Consider the following 20644-nt stretch of genomic DNA (forward strand, 5'->3'; position numbering starts at 1 on the left):
ATGGTGTGATGTGTTGCAAGTTAACATTCTTACCGGTATTTGTTTGCTGAAGATTTCATGATTTATAACATTTGAATGTGAGCAACAGTGCTGTAGCACTTTTTTCAATAATGACACAAAATATGGACATTATATGAATTTTTTACTTTAATTTCAATAGTGAAACTAAACATTTCATGACATGTTCAGTTAACGTCTTTGGGCAAAGTGAATATGAATAACCACTCACAATCATGTATACTGTATGTCAAAATTAAAATCAACATACTCAATAACACTTGTAAACATAAATATGTCATACATATAATCAAACTGACCTTATTTGGTATAGTAAAACTTATAGCAGGAAAAAATAATACAGGACCAATTATTGGCTTGTCATCATACAAATCCCACAGTTACCTTGTCTGAGGTGCAAGGTCTTAGATTAACAACATTTTGTGAAGGATTGGCTCGTTATTTTCACTGATGGTTCAAAGAACTACATGTAGTCCATAATAAAACTAATAATGTTAAAATGGAGAAAGATACAACAGCTGTGTTCAGTTGGAGCATATTGACCTTTTTTTTTACATATGACCTTGAACTTGACCTGCATTTACATGTGACCTGACTTAAAATAAGGATCTTATTGATCAGTATTTTCATCCAGAAACCAGTTCCTGAGCTAAGTTTTGACATTATCAAATGACCTCTAACCTTTAACTTTTGACAATTTGGGCTAGTACACAAACTGTATGTATGGTTGTCTACCAGCTGACTTGGGCATGACTTCATCACTTGGGGAAAGTTTCCTCCAGAAACCTGCCCATTGGAGCTTGTAAGGTGCCTGACTGGCATCTAAATCATTGGCTTTACAGAACTTGAACAATCAGTTGTACCCCTTGTTGTCTTAAAGATGGGTTTCCAGAATATCCAGGTCTGGATTATAGCTCATGTAACATGACTGATCACATCACACTATACTTTATTTACAATTACAAAATACCATATGTCACTGCAGTATGCCAAATATACCACACATCAGTCAATAGGTTGAATGTACCAGTCAGTAGAAGGGTAACTTTTCTCCACTAAAGTGGAAGAAAAAATAGAAATGAGTCATAGGATATGTACACACATGAAATGTTATCACAGTCGTAGTCCCTTCATATTGAACACTGGCAGATAGAACTGTCACACACAAAAAAGCCTGCCTCCTTGAAATAGTTGTCCAACAATGTAAGAAGATGTATTTCATCCTGTTGAGACATGAAGACACAGAGAGTCTCCTCCTGAATCATCTCAGCTGTTCACATGAACATGGATCTTGGTTCCTGAACTGCTCGACACTGGTGTATTGTGGGATTGCCGAGTTGACTGGAAGCGAGATGGGCCAGTTGACAGCGAGAACTCGTAAGGGTCCATATTGTTTGTGGCTATTCTCAGTCTGTCAGCTGAAAGGAGAGATATATCTTATGCACTGAGGTCAGAACGTGATGAGACTGACTCTGGTAATAAAGTTTGTTGGTATGAAAAGCAGACTTCATTCTCTTCCTTGGTCTTTGCCGGGATCGGGTGGTCAGGCTCACTGACTTGGTTGAAGTATGTCATCGTATCCCAATTGTGTGGATCAATGCTCATGATATCTATCACTGGATTGTCTTGTCCAGATTTGATTATTTACAGACTGCCGTCATATAGCTGGAATATTGCTGAGTGTGGCGTTAAACAACCAACCAACCAACCAACTTTGCCAGTCGGGTGTGATGACACACTACATCAGGTCATGATTGAGGGGGTTGTTCTACGATAGTAGTCCCTGTACCAAGTACTATCCACATTCAATATCAACTATCAATCCCCTTAGTTGTCTACAAGGGATCTATTCTGCCCAAACAGCGGTAGCAACTAACAGTTTTACTCCACTAATCCTTATAATGATAACATACATCAAAACCCTTAAAAATGGCAAATTTCTATGAGTCCTTATGATACCTTAATTATTGGGCACTTTGGCAAGTACTACAGGACTAGTGCCAATTTCTAACACTGCCAATGACCCCTTAGGGAGAAGAGCATGGGGATACCAGGGAGACATACATGGGGGTACTGGGGATCTATTCTACCCCCAGAATCCCCTTAGGGAGACACGCATGGAGGTACTGGAGATCTATTCTATCCACAGAATCCCCTTCGGGAGACATACATGGGGGTACTGGTGATCTATTCTATCTACAGAATCTCCTTTGGGAGACAAGCATGGAGGTACTGGGGATCTATTCTATCAACAGAATCCCCTTTGGGAGACATGCATGGAGGTACTGGGGATCTATTCTACCCCCAGAATCCCCTTAGGGAGACAAGCATGGAGGTACTGGGGATCTATTCTACCCCCAGAATCCCCTTAGGGAGACAAGCATGGAGGTACCGGGGATCTATTCTACTCCCAGAATCCCCTTAGGGAGACAAGCATGGAGGTACTGTGGATCTATTCTATCTACAGAATCCCCTTAGGGAGACATACATGGGGGTACTGGGGATCTATTCTATCTACAGAATCCCCTTAGGGAGACACGCATTGAGGTACTGGGGATCTATTCTACCCCCAGAATCCCCTTAGGGAGACAAGCATGGGGGTACTGGGGATCTATTCTACCCCCAGAATCCCCATTGGGAGACATACATGGGGGTAATGAGGATCTGTTCTGTCCAACAATGCTTCATGGCTGCTCAGATGACTTCAAACAGTGACTAACTTACTTTAACTTACTTTACCTCAACAATAAGGATATATCTATTCACATTGACATATTTCAAAGATGTATTTTCCAACTGAACATATCAAAGCACAATTCTCACATATTTTGGCCTCTGAATCAGAGCTGGTGGCAAGGTCCTTCCATGTTGTCCAGTAGCTGAAACAAAGACAACAGATTCTTGTGTACAACTGTGTAACACCAATAATGAAGACAAAGACGTTAACCAAAAACAAGGATTGATAGGTTAAATCATACAAACCACTTCAATCATTCAATTGCATACTTACATTTAATATTTTTGGGGAAAAGCTTTACCAGCCCAGGTCAAGATAAAATGCCCTTGTAATGTTAATACAATAGGGAAATTTGGACTAGCCCACTGGAATTTGTACTAGCCTTGGGCTAGCGGGCTAGTGTTAATTTCTAACCCTTGGAAGGCAGGGGATTTAGAAAATAATTGTTCCTGAAAATACTACAAATAAATAATTTCATCTTAGGTTTTACAAAAAGAAAATACTAACACTGGTCATGTCATCAACCCCAAAATTATAAATCTAGCTCCTTCTTACAAAATCTCAGGCACCACAAGACATGTGACAAGACTGGTCAAGACAGGTGACAAGACTGGTCAAGACATGTGACAAGACTGGTCAAAACAGGTGACAAGACTGGTCAAGACAGGTGACAAGACTGGTCAAGACATGTGACAAGACTGGTGGAGGAAAACAAGAAACGGCACATCATTTTTTCACTGCAACGTTGTATTCCACCTACTCGTCAAAGTTGAGACTGGTGGTCCAGTCCAGTAGTTCATCCACCTCCCACTCCTCCAGCGCTTGTGGTCCTGACGCCTCCACAGTCGCCACCATCCCCGCTGCAGCGCCCTCTATCAGCTTCACGGTCTCATAGTCATCAGCCTTGGCCTTCAACATGCCATCCCGGTACCTGCTCACGTCAACAAAACATATGACCTTGTGGACACATCTTTTATAAATTAACATTCTTTTTCCAAGAAGCCGCACTGAACAGTCTACCTGGATAACAAAAGTTTTTTGAGGAATGGAATCGGTCGGAAATTATCATGAAAAGACATTTGGTTAAGCATAAAGTATAAGTTAAAGTATAAATTTTACAAATAATTAATAAAAAATATAAGACCTGAAGCTCCACATGATGTTCACGATTTTTACAGTGTCCAATATCTCCATTCTATACAGACAAATACCCTGAACCCAACAAATCTTTGTGCCAGAAGTGACGTCACCATCTTTTCTGTCATATTTGAACAGCATTCCAACTCACTCTGAATAAAAGTTTGGCATCTAAATCTAAATTAGAATTGGGACTTCATCCAAGAGAACCCTCGATACATATACCATATTTTCTTGAGTATAGCGCCCACCCGAGTATAATGCGCACCCCCCTCTAGCAGATTCAGTATTTTAGAGAAAAGAATTTGAATATTATGCGCAGAAAAAAATTACACGGCACCAGCAACAAGATGAGGCCAGCACAGGTGATTTTGCCGCTTGTTTCAATCATGTTTTGTTTGTTTTTGTTTGTTGTTTAATGCTGCACTGGCAATATTTCAGCTATATGACGCCAGTCTGTAAATAATCGAGTTTGCACTAGACAATCCAGTGATTAACATCATGTGCAATGATCCATGCATCAACCAAGTCAGGAAGCCTGTCCACCCGATCCCGTTGGTCGACTCTTATGGCAAGCATAGTCGCCTTTTACGGCAAGCATGGGTTTCTGAAGACATATTCTAACCCGGATCTTCACTGGGTCGGTTTCAAGATCAGGGTAATTTCAATGGATGGCTATTCCAAGTGTCATGTCATTCGAACCGGATTCAAAACAAATATATGGTGGCAAATAGATTCTGGGTATTTATCAAAATTGAATGGTGATATAATACCGGTACACTAGATAACCATGGATCCATCATCCACAACTTACATCTTCTTCATCCAGTCTATCTTCTTCTGCTTCCGTCTCTTCTCCACATCTTGTTTCCTCGCTAACTGTAATCAGAAGAATCATTCAAAACATATGACATGATGCAAAGGCAAACATAATAAATTGATTATGGAAATTAAACAGTATGTTTATTTCATTCTTAGAGATGTTAACATGCGAGGAGCAGATAGAAGAAATGTAGAACATTTGTTTGAGCCACTTACCTTCAACCCAACAGGGCGTCACCATAGCAACCACTAGCTTTCAGCCTCAAGGTCATCACAATATCAAACCTAATGTCACCATAGCAACCACTACCATTCAATGGGGCATGGGTGGCCCAGACTTCTATGGCACCTCAATTCATAGTGCAGATTAAGTCATTCAGGAATTCCAGAATCCCATAATAGGTTCAAATAAGATTTGTCCTGATTCTGGCCTTATAATAAATATTCAGACTTCTAGGTGATCACCATAGCAACAACTGATATCAGCCTCCTAGGTTACCACAGCCACAACTGATATTAACATCCTATGTCACCATACCACACTAAACTCTCTAAAGACATGTCATTCATAACGTTGGTTGTCCTTCTCAACAAAAATTGGGCAACAAAATCCTCTTCTATCCTGAGGCCCTAGGAATAACCGCCGTGATATTGCTGGAATATTGCTAAAAGGGGCATAAAAAACATACTCACTCACTCACTCACCCAAGGAATAAAATGGTGTCTGATTTTACTAGGGGAACAAACCTAACATGATTTACAACCTTGATCGAAATTTGATTTCTTGAGGTGACTGGTTACCTTATCATGGTGGAATTCATATTTCTTGTTGGACGTCTGCCACGTGACAGGGTCAGACATAATGTGATGGATCAGACGGTCAGACACCAGACGCCAGCCATTGTTCTCAACCCTCTGATACCACCCATCTTTGTCTGGAATGGAAAAACACAACACAATATTCATGTTTGTATGTTGCACTATTCCAGCCATATCATGGCAGTCTGGGCCGAACAAACCAGTGCTTGATGTTAGGGCTGGGACAAGTCCAAATTTACTACCCGGGTACCCACCCCCCTATTACCCGACCCTACCCGGGTACCCGCTGTAGGTCTCAAGAGGCAGCTGAAAACTGTCTGATTGGGAAAAGTTTGACAGTAGTTATGGTAAAATATGTTTAGATACATGTATAAAACGATCTGGTGTATACACTGAAGTTGACTGAACTTTTATTTTTATTCAAACATATAAAAGTCAGAAGGAATGGGCGTAGTAGTCACATTAGTGACTTGTTTAAACACAGAGTTTTAGATACCTTTTGTCATTAAACAATATATCGAGCGACTTACCATGGGTCCGGGAAGTCCTGTGGATATCCGGGCCCTACTCGGTACCCACCCGACCCGAGTACCCGTGTTACCCGTCCCAGCCCTACTTGATGTTATGAGCATCGATCCGACGACACGAAATTAACCAAATCATCGAGCCTGACCACTGATCTATACAGTCACCCCTTACAACAACAACAGGATTCATTCTACCCTGGTACTCCGAAATTATTTGTATGATGAGCATGGTTAGGAATGGATACTGCTATTTCATAATTTGAAAATAATTTATGGACATTATAAGTTGTAGCAGGATCACTTGGGGTACATGGGGTTTTAAGCGTCCCTCGTTTTATATATAAAAACCTAACAAGAGATGCATAAAAAACCCACTTACCCAGAGTGATCCTGCTACAACATATTAATTTTACCGACATGTTTCAATATGACATTGTAAAAGGATTAAAAGAAATTCAAAATTGATAGAAAACAGCTGTTTGATTGAGCTGAGGTTAAATTGTGCTACGTCATGTGACTTTCATTGACTCAGCGAAAAATCATGCAGCCTTTTGCTTTGAAGCTGGGTATAAGGGATTTATTCTGCTTCTCAGAAATCCATGTGCAGTATATCTTGCTCATGGTGGGGTATAAGGGATTTATTCTGCATCTCAGAAATCCATGTGCAGTATGTCTTGCTCATGGTGGGGTATAAGGGATTTATTCTGCATGTCAGAAATCCATGTGCAGTATGTCTTGCTCATGGTGGGGTATAAAGGATTTATTCTGCATCTCAGAAATCCATGTGCAGTATGTCTTGCTCATGGTGAGGTAGAAGGGATTTATTCTGCATCTCAGAAATCCATGCACAGTATGTCTTCCTCATGGTGGGGTATAAGGGATTTATTCTGCATCTCAGAAATCCATGTGCAGTATGTCTTGCTCATGGTGGGGTATAAGGGATTTATTATGCATCTCAGAAATCCATGCGCAGTATGTCTTGTTCATGGTGGGGTATAAGGGATTTATTCTCCTGCTGAGAAATTTATTCCATTTTTGACATTTCTCTGGGTCCGCCAACTGGGACTATAAACAAAGATGTAGAGTCCCCTGGATCCAAAATATATAACCCAGGCAAACCCCAGCTCCCAGCTAACACTGCTTTGTGCATACCGGGCCTAGATTAAGGGACTGAACTATTTATACTCTCGGTCGATCAAGTCCATGTTGAAGTATGGAGGTTACATCAGACATAGCAGTACATCTACTCCTGGAAACATTACATTGGTTTGATTAATGTGACAAACGAACAAGCATGACAGCTTCAAAATCTAATACTTCTGGCAAATTTTCAGGAACCGCTGTGAGAATAAATAGGGAGTGAGTTTGGTTAAGCACAGCTTTTAACAGTTTTTCAGTTATATCTGTCAGCTTATTGTGGGAGGAAAGCCCAAAGTGATGCAGGTCTTAGACGTTTACCACTTTGGTGAAACCCACGAGCATGAGTTGTGCTGACAAACCTAGAAACATAATCGAGGCGAACCCACAATCATAGGTTTCATGCGTAGGCAAGGGACGCAACTCTGCACAGTGAATTGCGGCGCCTTCGACGACTGGGCAACCCTTGCCCCCTGAGGATAAATAACAAATAGTGCAAAAAAACACTCTAAACTATTTACAGATACAAAAAGATTTTGTTGAAAAAACTCAATCGGGAATGTCAAAATGTTCTTTTTTTCTTTTTGTGTGGGTCTGTCATTTAACAAAAAGAATTGCAGTGCTAAACCTATCTAATTTATCCCAAAAGAGCAGTAAATACAACAAGCCAATAATTGTTTCAAGTGTACATTTGGGTACTGACCTGTGCCTGGCCCAATCACTGCCCTGTTTTTGGTGTGTTTGTCCTTGGCCTTGGTTTGCTTGGCCTCAGGTCGGGTGTAGTCTTTTGGGCTGTTGGCACACATGTCCACGATGGTGCGGTGGGTGAAGATCTTGTAGTAGATGTTAGGGGGAAATCTTTCCTGTCAACAAGAGAGGTAGTTAGTATGACTCCATATAGATGATAAGGTGAAATGGGGTTTAATGTCGCGTCCGAGATTATTGCACTTATATAGCGGGTATGCATGTGTGTGTGTGTGTGTGTGTGTGTGTGTGTGTGTGTGTGTGTGTGTGTGTGTGTGTGTGTGTGTGTGTGTGTGTGTTGCTGCTTGTACTAGTCCGGACTGATGCCGATTTTATAGTGCTAGCCCACTGAGATACCATGCTGCAGTTTAACATGAATACCCCACTCAGACACAGTATACTGACTCCAAGCCGACCAGTCCTTGTTTTAGCCCCTTAATGCCGAGCAGCGTCAGGCAGGGTAACAAGAAGTACCATATTTCAACGTCTTTAGGAATGACGCGGCCGGGATCGAACCCCAGACCTTCCACTCTCCAGGCTGACACTCTACCACTAGACCACAGAGGCGGCCTCCTCAATAAAGTGATGCTTCGGCAAGTCTCATCTTCAGACAATGCTTTCTATAACGAATGTTATATTTGGCATAACACTTTCTTAGTAAAGTACAGATTCTAGTACTTTTTTAGGGTTGAGTCCCATCCGGGATTCGAACCCACACTTGCCAGGGTGGGGCATGTAATCGCCAGCACACAAAGTCAGCGATCTTACCCACTCAGCCACCGAGGCTTCCACAAAAATGAAAGTCCGACAACTGGTAGTCTAGATCACGTACTTTGAGTACCCCCCTGACAAGTGTAAATTGGCACGGCTCCCATGTCCGACAGCTATGAATACCCAATGCCATTTAGAAAGTGATCTAGACTACCAGTTGTCGGACTTTCATTTTTGTGGAAGTCTCGGTGGCTGAGTGGGTTAGATCGCTGACTTTGTGTGCTGGCGATTAGGTGCCTCACCCTGGCAAGTGTGGGTTCGAATCCCGGACGGGATTCAACCCTAAAAAAGTACTAGAATCTGTACTTTACTAAGAAAGTGTTATCCCAAATATAACATTCGTTACATTTGACCACTTTTTAAATGGCATTGGGTATTCAATGTTTTTTTAGTTGATTTATACAGCCATCCACTTCAAGTGGAAAAAGACAATCTGAAAAGCCCTAACTTTCTATTCCAACAAGAAAGCAAGTGTATAATATGTTAAAGAGAAACACCTGCTACCAGAACGTTGCACACAATCCCTATTTTCTTGCGTATATTACAGATTCTTTTACAGAAAACATACCTATATAGAATTGGGAATATAATTGCCAAGTAATAAGAATGGAAAATGTTTTAGTTTCATCATAATTAGTTTGAAAGTTTGTTCTCTATCTAACTTTGAGTATGGCTCCCCATTGTCAATTTTTCGAAGTACCCAGGGCACTTATTATGGCATATATAGTATTAACAGTTTTCAGATTTTCATGATTATAATACTATTTACCAAGTAAATATTACTGAAACAAATGAAGAAGCAATTGGGGAGTGTTGACATGAAAACAAAGAGGACAATCAGGGGCTTTTCAAGTACACAGATGAACATTCTCTTGGTACGACAACTCCGTAATAATGACAGCTGATTCACTTGTGGACAGGACATTTTCTTCCCAATCTGATGCTTGCATGTCTAATCCCCTACAATGTTCCCACTCACTCCAGCGAGACGGAAGCGCACATGGATGCCCGCTGCCGAATCCAGCATCTTGGCCTCGTTGGGGTTGATGCATCTCAGCATGAGACCCGGGTCTCCCCTGGTCCGGAAGTTGATCAGGTCTCGGTAGTAACGATATACCTGGATGTCCTGCACAGAAAAACAGTTGGTTTTTTTTTTAATTGTCTGATAGGCATTTCATAGAAGTTGACGGATGACAATGTAAACACAACTTACAGATAACAACTTCTTTTTTTTACTGTAATAGCAATACCGACAGTTGATATAAGGATCTATACTGAAGCGCCATTATTACAGTAAAATAATAAGTTGCTTTCCATAAATTGTGTCTACTTTATTTTATAAAATATTTTTTGTTATAATTGACAATTTTATTCTCGGAAATTCCTGATACATGAGTAAATCCCATTTCCAGGAGAACTGAGACCAGAAAAATAGATCTGCAGTAATGGTTACATGACACTTCAACAGGGACATTGATTTACCATTGGAATTGAATTGGTACAGAGAATACCACTAACTGAGCTGACTTTGCAAAGCACTATTTGATAGAAGACTCAAAGCTTTTCACAATGGTAAAATGAGACAGCAGTGTTTGAAATAAAAGAATGCCCTGGGGTCTCTGTGGGTTTCTCCTGCAGTATTTAAATTTGGAGACCCCTTAAATCTTTAACTTTTATCATTAGGGCAATACACCATCCCCTTGACTTTCATTCTTACACACATTAAACAGGAAAGATTGGTTATTTTACAATAGTATAAAGATGTCCTACATGGACGGGGTTGAGTGAGTGTTGTGTTCAGGAACTGTCACAATATACCATCAAAATCATGGCCGCCTGTAAGACTGGTAAGTCTTTGAATCTGGGCCAATCAACCTGGTGGAAAGATGATTACATATGACTCAAATTTTGATCGCGACATTTGTTATTTCTTTATACATACAGAAATATCCCTATGAAATGTTGAGTGGTATATTTACATCTGCAACACATCAAAATTTCTGTTTGAGGTTATCTGGTTGCTGAGAATTTGATTCATGGAAAATTCTTTGTTGGTGAGGTGAACAGGGTTTAACATTGATTAGTTCAGATTATGGCTCTTATATAGTGACCTGCATTCATGTGTGTGTGTGGCTGCTTGTACTCGTCCGGACTAATGCCGATTTTATAGTGCTTACCCACTGGGATACCGTGCAGAAGTTCAACATGAGTACCCCATTCAGACACAGTATACTGACTCCGAGCCAGTCCTTGTTTTATCGTTCTAATGCCTTACAATGTGCCTTCAACTTACAATGTGCCATCAACTTACAATGTGCCTTCAACTTACAATGTGCCTTCAACTTACAATGTGCCACCAACATATTATGTGCCACCAACCTATTATGTGCCTTCAACTTACAATGCGCCATCAACTTACAATGTGCCTTCAACTTACAATGTGCCATCAACTTACAATGTGCCTTCAACTTACAATGTGCCATCAACTTACAATGTGCCACCAACCTATTATGTGCCTTCAACTTACAATGTGCCTTCAACTTACAATGTGCCATCAACTTACAATGTGCCTTCAACTTACAATGTGCCATCAACTTACAATGTGCCATCAACTTACAATGTGCTTCAACTTACAATGTGCCTTCAACTTACAATGTGCCTTCAACTTACAATGTGCCTTCAACCTACAATGTGCCTTCAACGTACAATTTGCCATCAACTTACAATGTGCCATCAACTTACAATGTGCCTTAAATTTACAATGTGCTTCAACTTACAATGTGCTTCAACTTACAATATGCCTTCAACTTACAGTGTGCCATCAACTTACAATGTGCCTTCAACTTACAATGTGCCATCAACTTACAATGTTCCATCAACCTACAATGTGCCTTCAAAGTACAATGTGCCTTCAACTAACAAAGTGCCTTCAACTTATAATGTGCCTTCAACTTACAATGCGCCATCAACTTACAATGTGCCATCAACTTATAATGTGCCGTCAACTTACAAATTGCCTTCAACTTATAATGTGCCTTCAACTTACAATGCGCCATCAACTTACAACGTGCCTTCAACTTATAATGTGCCGTCAACTTACAAAGTGCCGTCAACTTTCAATGTGCCTTCAACTTACGATGTTCCTTCTCCAAGCTCTCTGAATAATTATCACAGCATCTGTTTCTGGTATTGGCCCTTCTCGTTTCTTCTTGACCACAACGAGGCTCTTCTGTGGGGACAGCTGTGGGGACAGCTGTGGGGACAGCTGTGGGGACATGTCCTGTCGCTGTTGGTGTTGATAGTGTCGCTGTTGCAGGCGTTGTGATGGTGAGTTAGTTGCTCTTGGTGGCCCCTGGCTGTCCACACCTGACTTCCGCATCTGATTCGGTTTTTTGCTCTCCCACAACTGAAGAAATACTGTGCAAAACTCATCAAACCTGGAACAGAATTGAAAAAACAGATATGTCAAGAATTGATCACGCCTTGTAGTCATTGTAGTCATGGATACAGGGGAGATAACAAAGTGAGAGAAAACTCACTTCTGCAATTCCGATGTTTTGTGAATCAATTACAAACGGAAAATTTATTTGTGAATGAATTTCTGTGTCATAAGTGGGGTGAATCTTGGAATTTAAACCCATCACTTACATCATTTGCAGGGATCTAGGATTTCAAAACCTATCACTTACATTATCAAGGTGCACAACAATAAATATCTGACACTCTGCAAGTTACATGATTGTGTTTAATGTTCCAAGTTGAACACGTTTCTTTCAATGTCACATATTCAGAATAACACAGATTAACTCTTTGAGTTAAAACCACCTCCAACACAATTATATCAAATGTTAATGAATACCAAATCTGAAAGACACATGTTCTAAACGTATGAAAGGTTAATTCACATGAGCATAAAGAATGTGTAATGAAATAATGCTTGATGAATAGAGATTATTATACGAGCATGAGTGTCATACTGATTTTACTTTATGAGTGTCAGAATATTTTTATTTCCCGAGTGAGAGAGCAGTAATACAAGAATTCTTACACAAGTTTCGTAAAATCAGCGTAATACATATAGAGAATAATAATTTCTTTATTACCCATTATTTCTTAATTCTTTTGAGATCCCTTTTAGACAAAAAGCACTCATCACGACTGAGGGTATAAAGACCACAATTGTCTATGCCATCAAGTTCAGCTATGACGTCATTCCGACCTTATGTCACAATAAGATTGGAAGGACATCAACAATGCCGTCCAGATGACATATACAATACACAGGTGCATGTGAAGTGATATTTGCACCAGTGCATATACAACTTTTATAAACACAGTTATTTCTAACCTTATGGGTAATAAACATATAGACATCTGTGACAGCTGAACTTACTGGGGTATCTCTTCAGACACCACTCCAATCGACTCAAGTTTCCTCATATATTCTTCATAGGCTATCATCATCTTGTCTTCAGCGGGCGGCTCTTCCTGAGGAACATGGCATGAACTGATTCATATGAATAGGGACAGAGGGCGTTGGGTTTGCCGCTTTAACTTGGGATGTCATTGTATATCGAGATATTGATGTATCGTTTGCTATATTCCAGCTACATGATGCAGATGGCTGTCTGTAAATAATCAAGTCTGTGATCCAGTGATTGACATCATGAGCATCAATCCACGCAATTGGGATACGATGACATGCATCAACCAAGTCTGCGAGTCTGACCACCCGATCCTGTTAGTCGCCTCTTATGACAAGTATAGTCTCCTCTGACAACAAGCATAGTTGCCTCTTATGACAAACATGGGTTGCTGAAGACCTATTCTAACCCAGATCTTCACAGGATGGGGCAGATATGAACAGGGTGATACTGTTGTTTCATATCTGGTATCTGAGCAGCCCAGAGATTTATCACGGTATCATATTTACATGAAGACATGAATCTTTTCATGGATAACAACTTCATCTATTTTTTTAACAACAGGGTTTCTAGATGAAGGATCAAGTCCATGTATATTCAGCAAATCCTGTGAATGCTCATGGCACGACACTATTACTCCAGTCAATGGATCAGTGTGATTTTCATTCTCAGTTTCCAACTTCTAGACTTTATCATGTTTATGATATCTAGAATTAATTGGATAAATAAAAAGATAATTAACCACAAATTGTCAGCCAATCAAAATAAATGTCACATATTACATTGGATTAGCTATGACGATATTTGACAAAATGTTACATGGTTCCAAATGATTTTGGAGACCACTGATATAAGGGTTGACATCATCTCTACCTCGTCTAGGTAATCATCAACGATGATGTGGTCAAGCAGGTTCTCAACATCCTTCAGACGTTGTAGGTGCTGTTTGCTGTCGCTGTAGACGGCGGTACTGCTGGTCTTGGGTTCAACAGCATTATACACAGCACACCTGGGATATATCATAATGAGTGAATGAGTGAATATGGTTTTACATCGCTTTTACTAACATTCCAGCAATATCATGGCAGGGGACACCAGAAATGGGCTTCACACATTGTACCCATGTGGGGAATAGAACCTGGATCTTCAGCGTGACAAGTGAACACTTTAACTACCAGGCTACCCCACCGCCCCATCATAATGGTGAAAAGTAGGACAATTATTATACAAGCAAACATGATATGGACACAAAGAAATTTGTATTTCTTTGTTAGTTGTTTAACACCACACACAGCAATATTCCAGCTGTATGGTGGCAGTCTGTAAATCATCAAGTCTGGACCTGACAATCCAGTGATTGACATCATGAGCATCAATCCATGCAATTGGGATATGATGTCATGCATCAACCAAGTCAGCGATCCTGACCACCTGATTCTGTTAGTTGCCTCATACGACAAGCATAGTCGCCCTTTGTGGCCAGGATGGGTTGCTGAAGACCTATTCTACCCTGGATCTTCACAGGGGGCAGACAGAGAGAAAGTACAAAACATTGCAATTGGTTTCATTGGTTCCAAACCGCACACAATATTGGATGGTGATGTAATAAATATTACATCACAACCATGTGATAGAGAAGTGACAGATTTAAGCTTTCTGGTGTCCGTAAATGTCAATTAAGTTTATCATGTTTGTTTGTATGTTTGTTTGTGTTTATTCAATTAGGTTTTTCATGTTCTTCAGCAACCCACATCAATCACTAGATTGTCTGGTCCATGTTTGTTTGTGTTAACCGCCACACTCACAAAACCTTCAGCGGAAAGACAGGGGCCTGTGAATAATTGAGCCTGGATAAGACAATCCAGTGACTGATATCATGAGCAACAATCCACGTCATCGGGGTATGATGACATGCACTCACCAATCCATTCAGTCACCTGATGACCAGTGTAGGATGCTCGGGACCAGTTCTAACCTGGAATCCCCATGTGGGAGTTTCCTCCTACTGCCCAAAATGTATGGTGATACATTTTCAAATAATTATTTGAGGAACCACAACTTGACATCAGCAGTCTGCAACATTAGCCAGTGCATGGCAAACCTTTGTTTGCTCCATATATCAACACTTAAGTCTACAGCATATGATGCCAGAGACAAGTTCAGACTAGCAGACTCAAAAGTGTCATTTTTGTTTTGTTTGTTTGTTTGTTGTTTAACGCCTCACTCAACAGACGGCGGTCTGTAAATAATCGAATCTGGACTAGACAATCCAGTGATTAATATCATGAGCATCGATCCACGCAATTGGGATCAATGATATGCATCAACAAAGTCAGCGAGCCTGACCACCCGATCCTGTTAGTTCCCTCTTACGACAAGCATAGTCGCCTCTTACAGCAAGCATGGGTTGCTGAAGAGCTATTCTACCCCGGAATTCACGGGTCCAAAAGTGTCTGGCACAGTCTGACCACTGTTATGAAAGAGGTACTTTAGTATAACCATTGGCAACCACTGTGGTGCAGTTACTTGAATTAGGGAAATGCTATTGTGATTTGAAACATTGGACTGACCAATAAGATAAGAGCATTCCTCAAGGTCATGGTGGAATTTTAAATTAAAAGTGGACAACCATTTGAACAAAGTTTGGTGTCATTGGCATCCAGGTATGAGAGTAACAGCAGTATCAGTCAGTGTTCTAAGAAGCTCACCTGGACTTATCATGCTTATAATCCAGGTGAGCTAAAAGTAAAAAAGTGTAATACCTGACTTTGTATCCCCGAACATGTCGCTGTATCTCAATGGCAGCACTTATCCTGACATCCTCACTTTGTTTGTCACCAGATTGTATCATGGACTGAAAGAAAATAATCATGTTTTACTCTACCAAGGCATAATGGATGTGTCCGATGCTGTAAAATATCCCATTAATACAGGATGGTTTGTGTCTCACTGTGGCCTGAACCATCTATATTATACAAATAATTGCTTTTGACGAGATCGATATGTGTAAACAAGGACCGTCGGAACCGACCCCTGAGGTGGTCAGACCAGACTTTGACGGGCAGCCTCTGTCCGGTCAGACTGCCGAAGGTGTCAGGTCCAAGGATCTTTGTTTTCGCATATTGACCTCATCAAAAATTATCAATCGCTTTGTTATACTGAAATTCACTTAAATGTTTATGAATCCATTAAACCATCATCTGTTACATTACAGTAACTTAGCTGCGGACCTTGAAATGTTCATAACAGATTTGTTTTCTAGAAGACGAGGCAATATTCATCATGGGACAGGTCAATACTAATCATGTCACAAGTCAATATTCGAGGTCAGTGTCACATGATTTTGGGGTCTTAATTGAAATGTATTGTTTCATCATGAGCTATGGATTAACCAATGGAATTACAAGATTCTTAACAGAGGTATATGATATGAACAGATGGGTTCCTTTTGCATATATTGAAGTCCATTAAATCTACTTCTCTACTTCTAGTTAGTACTTGTGCTGGTAACACCATATTGCTAAATTGCCAATGCATAAATGGCACATTTAAGAATTTGCTTCGAACATAAAAAGAATACTTGTGTTTCAGGTAACCTGACCAAACAAATGTTTCACTTGTGGCCCAAATACTTTTATCTCACAAGAAACAGTTGTCAAGAAAGCCATATTTTACATTTGGAAAAACATATTGGATGTTTCTGCATATTATCGTTGCAGTAGCTATTTGAATGGTATTTCGAGAAACATTGAAACTAACATCAGTAGTCAAAAAGCCACCAGTCCAAACATTGTAAACACAAAATAAAATAACAAAAAAGAACCCTGCCTACCGATCTATACCTGCTGGATCCATGTTACCTGCAACACAGGCTTTGTCTAACATTTGCCTTCGCATATGAAGCAGTGTTTCTAGAACAATGTTTAAACTGTACATGCACCATAAAAAGGAGGAAAAAAATACAAAACACAATAAGTTACCTTTCGTATATCCTTTGGCCCTGCTGCTAGTTGTCTGTTCTTTAGGGATCCTGTTAAAAAAGTGACTATGAATGCCATATTTCCTTTAAATACACACTGAACCTAGATGTCAGGCTGTTAAAAGTCAAAACCAAATCAAACCACCTGGTCTCAAATAGACATCAGATCCAGAAACACAGAAATTCTAGTTTATATTCTACCCTGACATTTCAGAATCCTGTATACCACGAAAGAAAATATTTACTTGAAAGCCCATGTTTTGCAAATGCACCCCTACTCCGCAATTTCAAATACTGATCTTACTTCATTGACGCAGTTAAATAATGAGTTGTGGTTTCTACATTATTTACAACAAGTGTGCCAATATACTTCAGGTGGAAAACTTGATGAACAAATACTTAGAGTACTGTAATTTCAGAAACATCAACAGGACTTAAATTTGGGGGCTGCTCTATCACCATCTGAATGTCATCACAACATTTACACCATAATGTGACCTCGTTTCCTATTTGGGTGACGGTCAGGAAGGACCAGTGCCAACACAGGCCAACCAATTTTGTCAGACCAGCAAAATATCAGATTGAAAATAAAGACCATATCTTTATTTACATACAAAGAAGGGTTGAAACGATACATCAGTGCGCAAGTTTTTTATGCAACTATATACATGATACATGATAGTTTTTTTCTGTATTGATGCAAGATGATACACTTTCTAAAATAAATGACTTACTACTCGTTTAATCATGTTAATGACACCCCAGAAATTTTGTCAGTCAAATATCACAAAATGTGTTGTAATTGGCGTTCCAAGTTCAATACTAAAAATAGCTTCATCAAAAAACATTTATACAGCTTGCTTTTCCTGTTGAACTTACTCTGAAATATTCATAGTCAAGATGTCTCAACACGATGTGATGTATATATATGTGTATCGTATTATGATCTATGTTACGTATCATGATACATATAGTATCATTTCACCCGTAATACAAAGCATATATGAGGTTGATACAAAACAAAACCATATAATTGTCTGAAAGAGCTTGGTGTTTATCGAATTACATGTCTGAACAACTGTTTGACACGAAAACATCTCCATGAAATGTGAAGCCTCTACCAGTTTGCAGTGTCTTTCAAGAATGGCTTATCAGTTGCCACTTAGGGATGTTCTTTGTAATTTGTAATATTCTGCATCATGAAAAATACTTAGAATATGCAATTAAAGTAAAGACAAAATATCTGGTGGTACGATTATCAAAATTAATTAATTGCAAGCACCTACCATGCAGTGTTCCTTATGAACTCGCTCGTGGATATATTTAATTGACTACACACTCAGTTGCTACAACTAAAAATTGGTTTGATTTGACTGCTTATTGAGGAGTTGACGGTCATCCAGATAGTGCAAGTAGTTGTGGGGCAGATGAGACACAGAAAACATGGTCCAAGTTGACAGTGACCGCAGTAGTTGTGGAATAATGCCGTTAACAATGTACATGTACAATTAATATGAACATTAAAAACTAGCTTCGAAACAAAGTATGTGGGTGATACGCAATAACTGATTTGTCTTTTAATGTATGTGTGTGTGTGTATATATGAAGTAAAAGGGATAATGCATATAAAATGAAAACAAAATGAATGAGTATTTATATAAGTAAAAACTTGTTGTTTTCGATCTGATATTGCACTGATCCGTTTAGACTATCAGTGGTCCTTCTTGACCAGACAAATGGGCTGTTATGACAAAATCGTCTGTTCCATTGGGTCACATATGCAAACATAATTTTTGTATAGGTAACAAGATGCAACAAAACAAATGAATTATATTTATCATACAGCTGTCATTTACAGTTGGTTTGTGCAATGACATGGATGAAAAACGTGTTCTTAGTACTGCCTTCCCAAAGCACAATGACGACTTTTTTATAATAATTTTCACATAGATTAACAATTTGATTTTCAAATTTGAGTGGGACAAGAACCGAAGCGCCGTAAAATCATTCAATTGATTTAATGTCAAAATACATAGGCCTAGTTAAAGTGTGTTAGTACATTCGAATCGTATATGTCAGTTATCTTACCTGGAAGGTTTGATATGTCTAGCAGATGTATAACCTCTTTCTGTTTAAGCATTTTGGTATTTGTGGGTCTACTTTCCGCTGATTTGATGATGGAATCAGGAATGTAAACAGTGAACACACGTTCAACACAGGTGCTCCTTGCGCTCTTAGTATTATGTTTTCGACCCCCTGTGCCACCACATATATGTATTATCTTCGTTAATCCGTTATCAGTGAAGCCCATACATATTCAAAACATCCTAAATGTGAGCGATGCTCAACCGTTTGCTGATGTGAACTTGGTTGTCAATTTCAACAAACACCACTTCCTGGCCTACGAACATGCGCAGTAAACACAGGGGAGATAATCCTACATCCTTAAGGATTTTACGAAGCTTTTTGCAATATTGAATCGGTGTGAGGTGGAAATGGAGAAATTAACAGTATAGTTTAGCAAAGAAAATCAAACCGTTCCTACGAAATAAATACACACGTCAGGGATGATGATAATGGAATTTTGATAACATTAAGTACCCTATGCTGTGATGGTATGTTCAAAATTTGCCAAGCATTTGTTGGTTCACTTTGAGTGCTTTTAGCAATATTCCAGCAATATCATGGCCGGGGACACCAGAAATGGGCTTCACACGTTGTACCCATGTCGGGATTCGAACCTGGGTCTTCGGCTCGACGAGCGAACGCTTTAACCACTAGGCTACCCGACCACCCCTGGTTCACTTTGACAAAATGCAGCTTCTTCATCTGGAATCATATATTGTTCCAAATCGTGGCAAGACTTCCGCCCGTATTCCCCCTAACACACACACACACACACATATATATATAATTAAAAATAATTGAACAGCAATGCATGCATTGATAACTTTTGTAGGTGGGATACGGGCAAAGGTCTTTCCAAAATACTTATTATTTTGACTTCATGATTTTCGATGTAGTTTCATAGTTTGAATATTGTCTACAGCAGCAACAACACTCCTTCAAGTGCTGCAACAGTAGTTTCAATGTACAAGTACTATTTTACAGCATAACAATCATTTCAACTTTCATATCGTATGTTTGTTGTTTTTGTCGATAGTGAGAGCTGAGTTTCAGTGTGAGGTTATGAAGGGAGCCCAATGCCATGCAGGTCAAAAATCATTTCCACTTGGGAGATGAACATTAGACTTCTTCTTTTTTCAGTTGGCCAATTGATCTGCCGAACCCAAAGACTGAGAAAATGGTAAGACAAAATTAAAATCAAAACCATTTAAAAAATATTTTTTTTCACAATAGAAGAAAAAAAATGTTATTTTAGAAACTTGCATTGAAACATAAAAAGTACAGGGAGAATAAACATGTTGTCAAGCCAGTTTCAAAGAACAAGTTCCATTATCACAGTTTAAAATGACGAAGTCCAAATACAGGTACATGTCATTCCTGGGGAGAAAATCTATAAATCAGT

The 20644-nt window shown here is 39.5% G+C and overlaps 1 protein-coding gene across 1 annotated transcript; it reads right to left on the bottom strand.

The window, feature by feature from the left end:
- Positions 1 to 171: 171 nt before the first annotated feature.
- Positions 172 to 19504, bottom strand: LOC139474312 (uncharacterized). The gene is made up of 13 exons (XM_071257271.1): positions 19204 to 19504; positions 17117 to 17166; positions 15899 to 15990; positions 14010 to 14145; positions 13106 to 13200; positions 11849 to 12149; positions 9692 to 9838; positions 7901 to 8060; positions 5516 to 5649; positions 4707 to 4771; positions 3516 to 3686; positions 2842 to 2897; positions 172 to 1436 (listed from the first exon to the last, which is right to left on the bottom strand). The coding sequence occupies exons 1-13, from the start codon at positions 19424 to 19426 to the stop codon at positions 1285 to 1287; spliced, it is 1782 nt and encodes a 593-aa protein (XP_071113372.1). The 5' UTR covers positions 19427 to 19504; the 3' UTR covers positions 172 to 1284.
- Positions 19505 to 20644: the final 1140 nt, after the last annotated feature.

This window comes from Haliotis cracherodii, unplaced genomic scaffold (genome assembly GCF_022045235.1).
Source record: "Haliotis cracherodii isolate W230 unplaced genomic scaffold, xgHalCrac1.p SCAF_3, whole genome shotgun sequence".
NCBI lineage: Eukaryota > Metazoa > Mollusca > Gastropoda > Lepetellida > Haliotidae > Haliotis > Haliotis cracherodii.

Excerpts from the sequence above, each read along its gene's own strand:
- LOC139474312 (XM_071257271.1), bottom strand. The coding sequence starts at position 19,426 with ATGGGCTTCACTGATAACGGATTAACGAAGATAATACATATATGTGGT. Across the intron at positions 14,146-15,898 it reads GTTCGGGGATACAAAGTCAG|GTGTGCTGTGTATAATGCTG; the intron begins GTATTACACTTT and ends GATATATCCCAG. Across the intron at positions 1,437-2,841 it reads TGATTCAGAGGCCAAAATAT|CTGACAGACTGAGAATAGCC; the intron begins GTGAGAATTGTG and ends CTCTCCTTTCAG.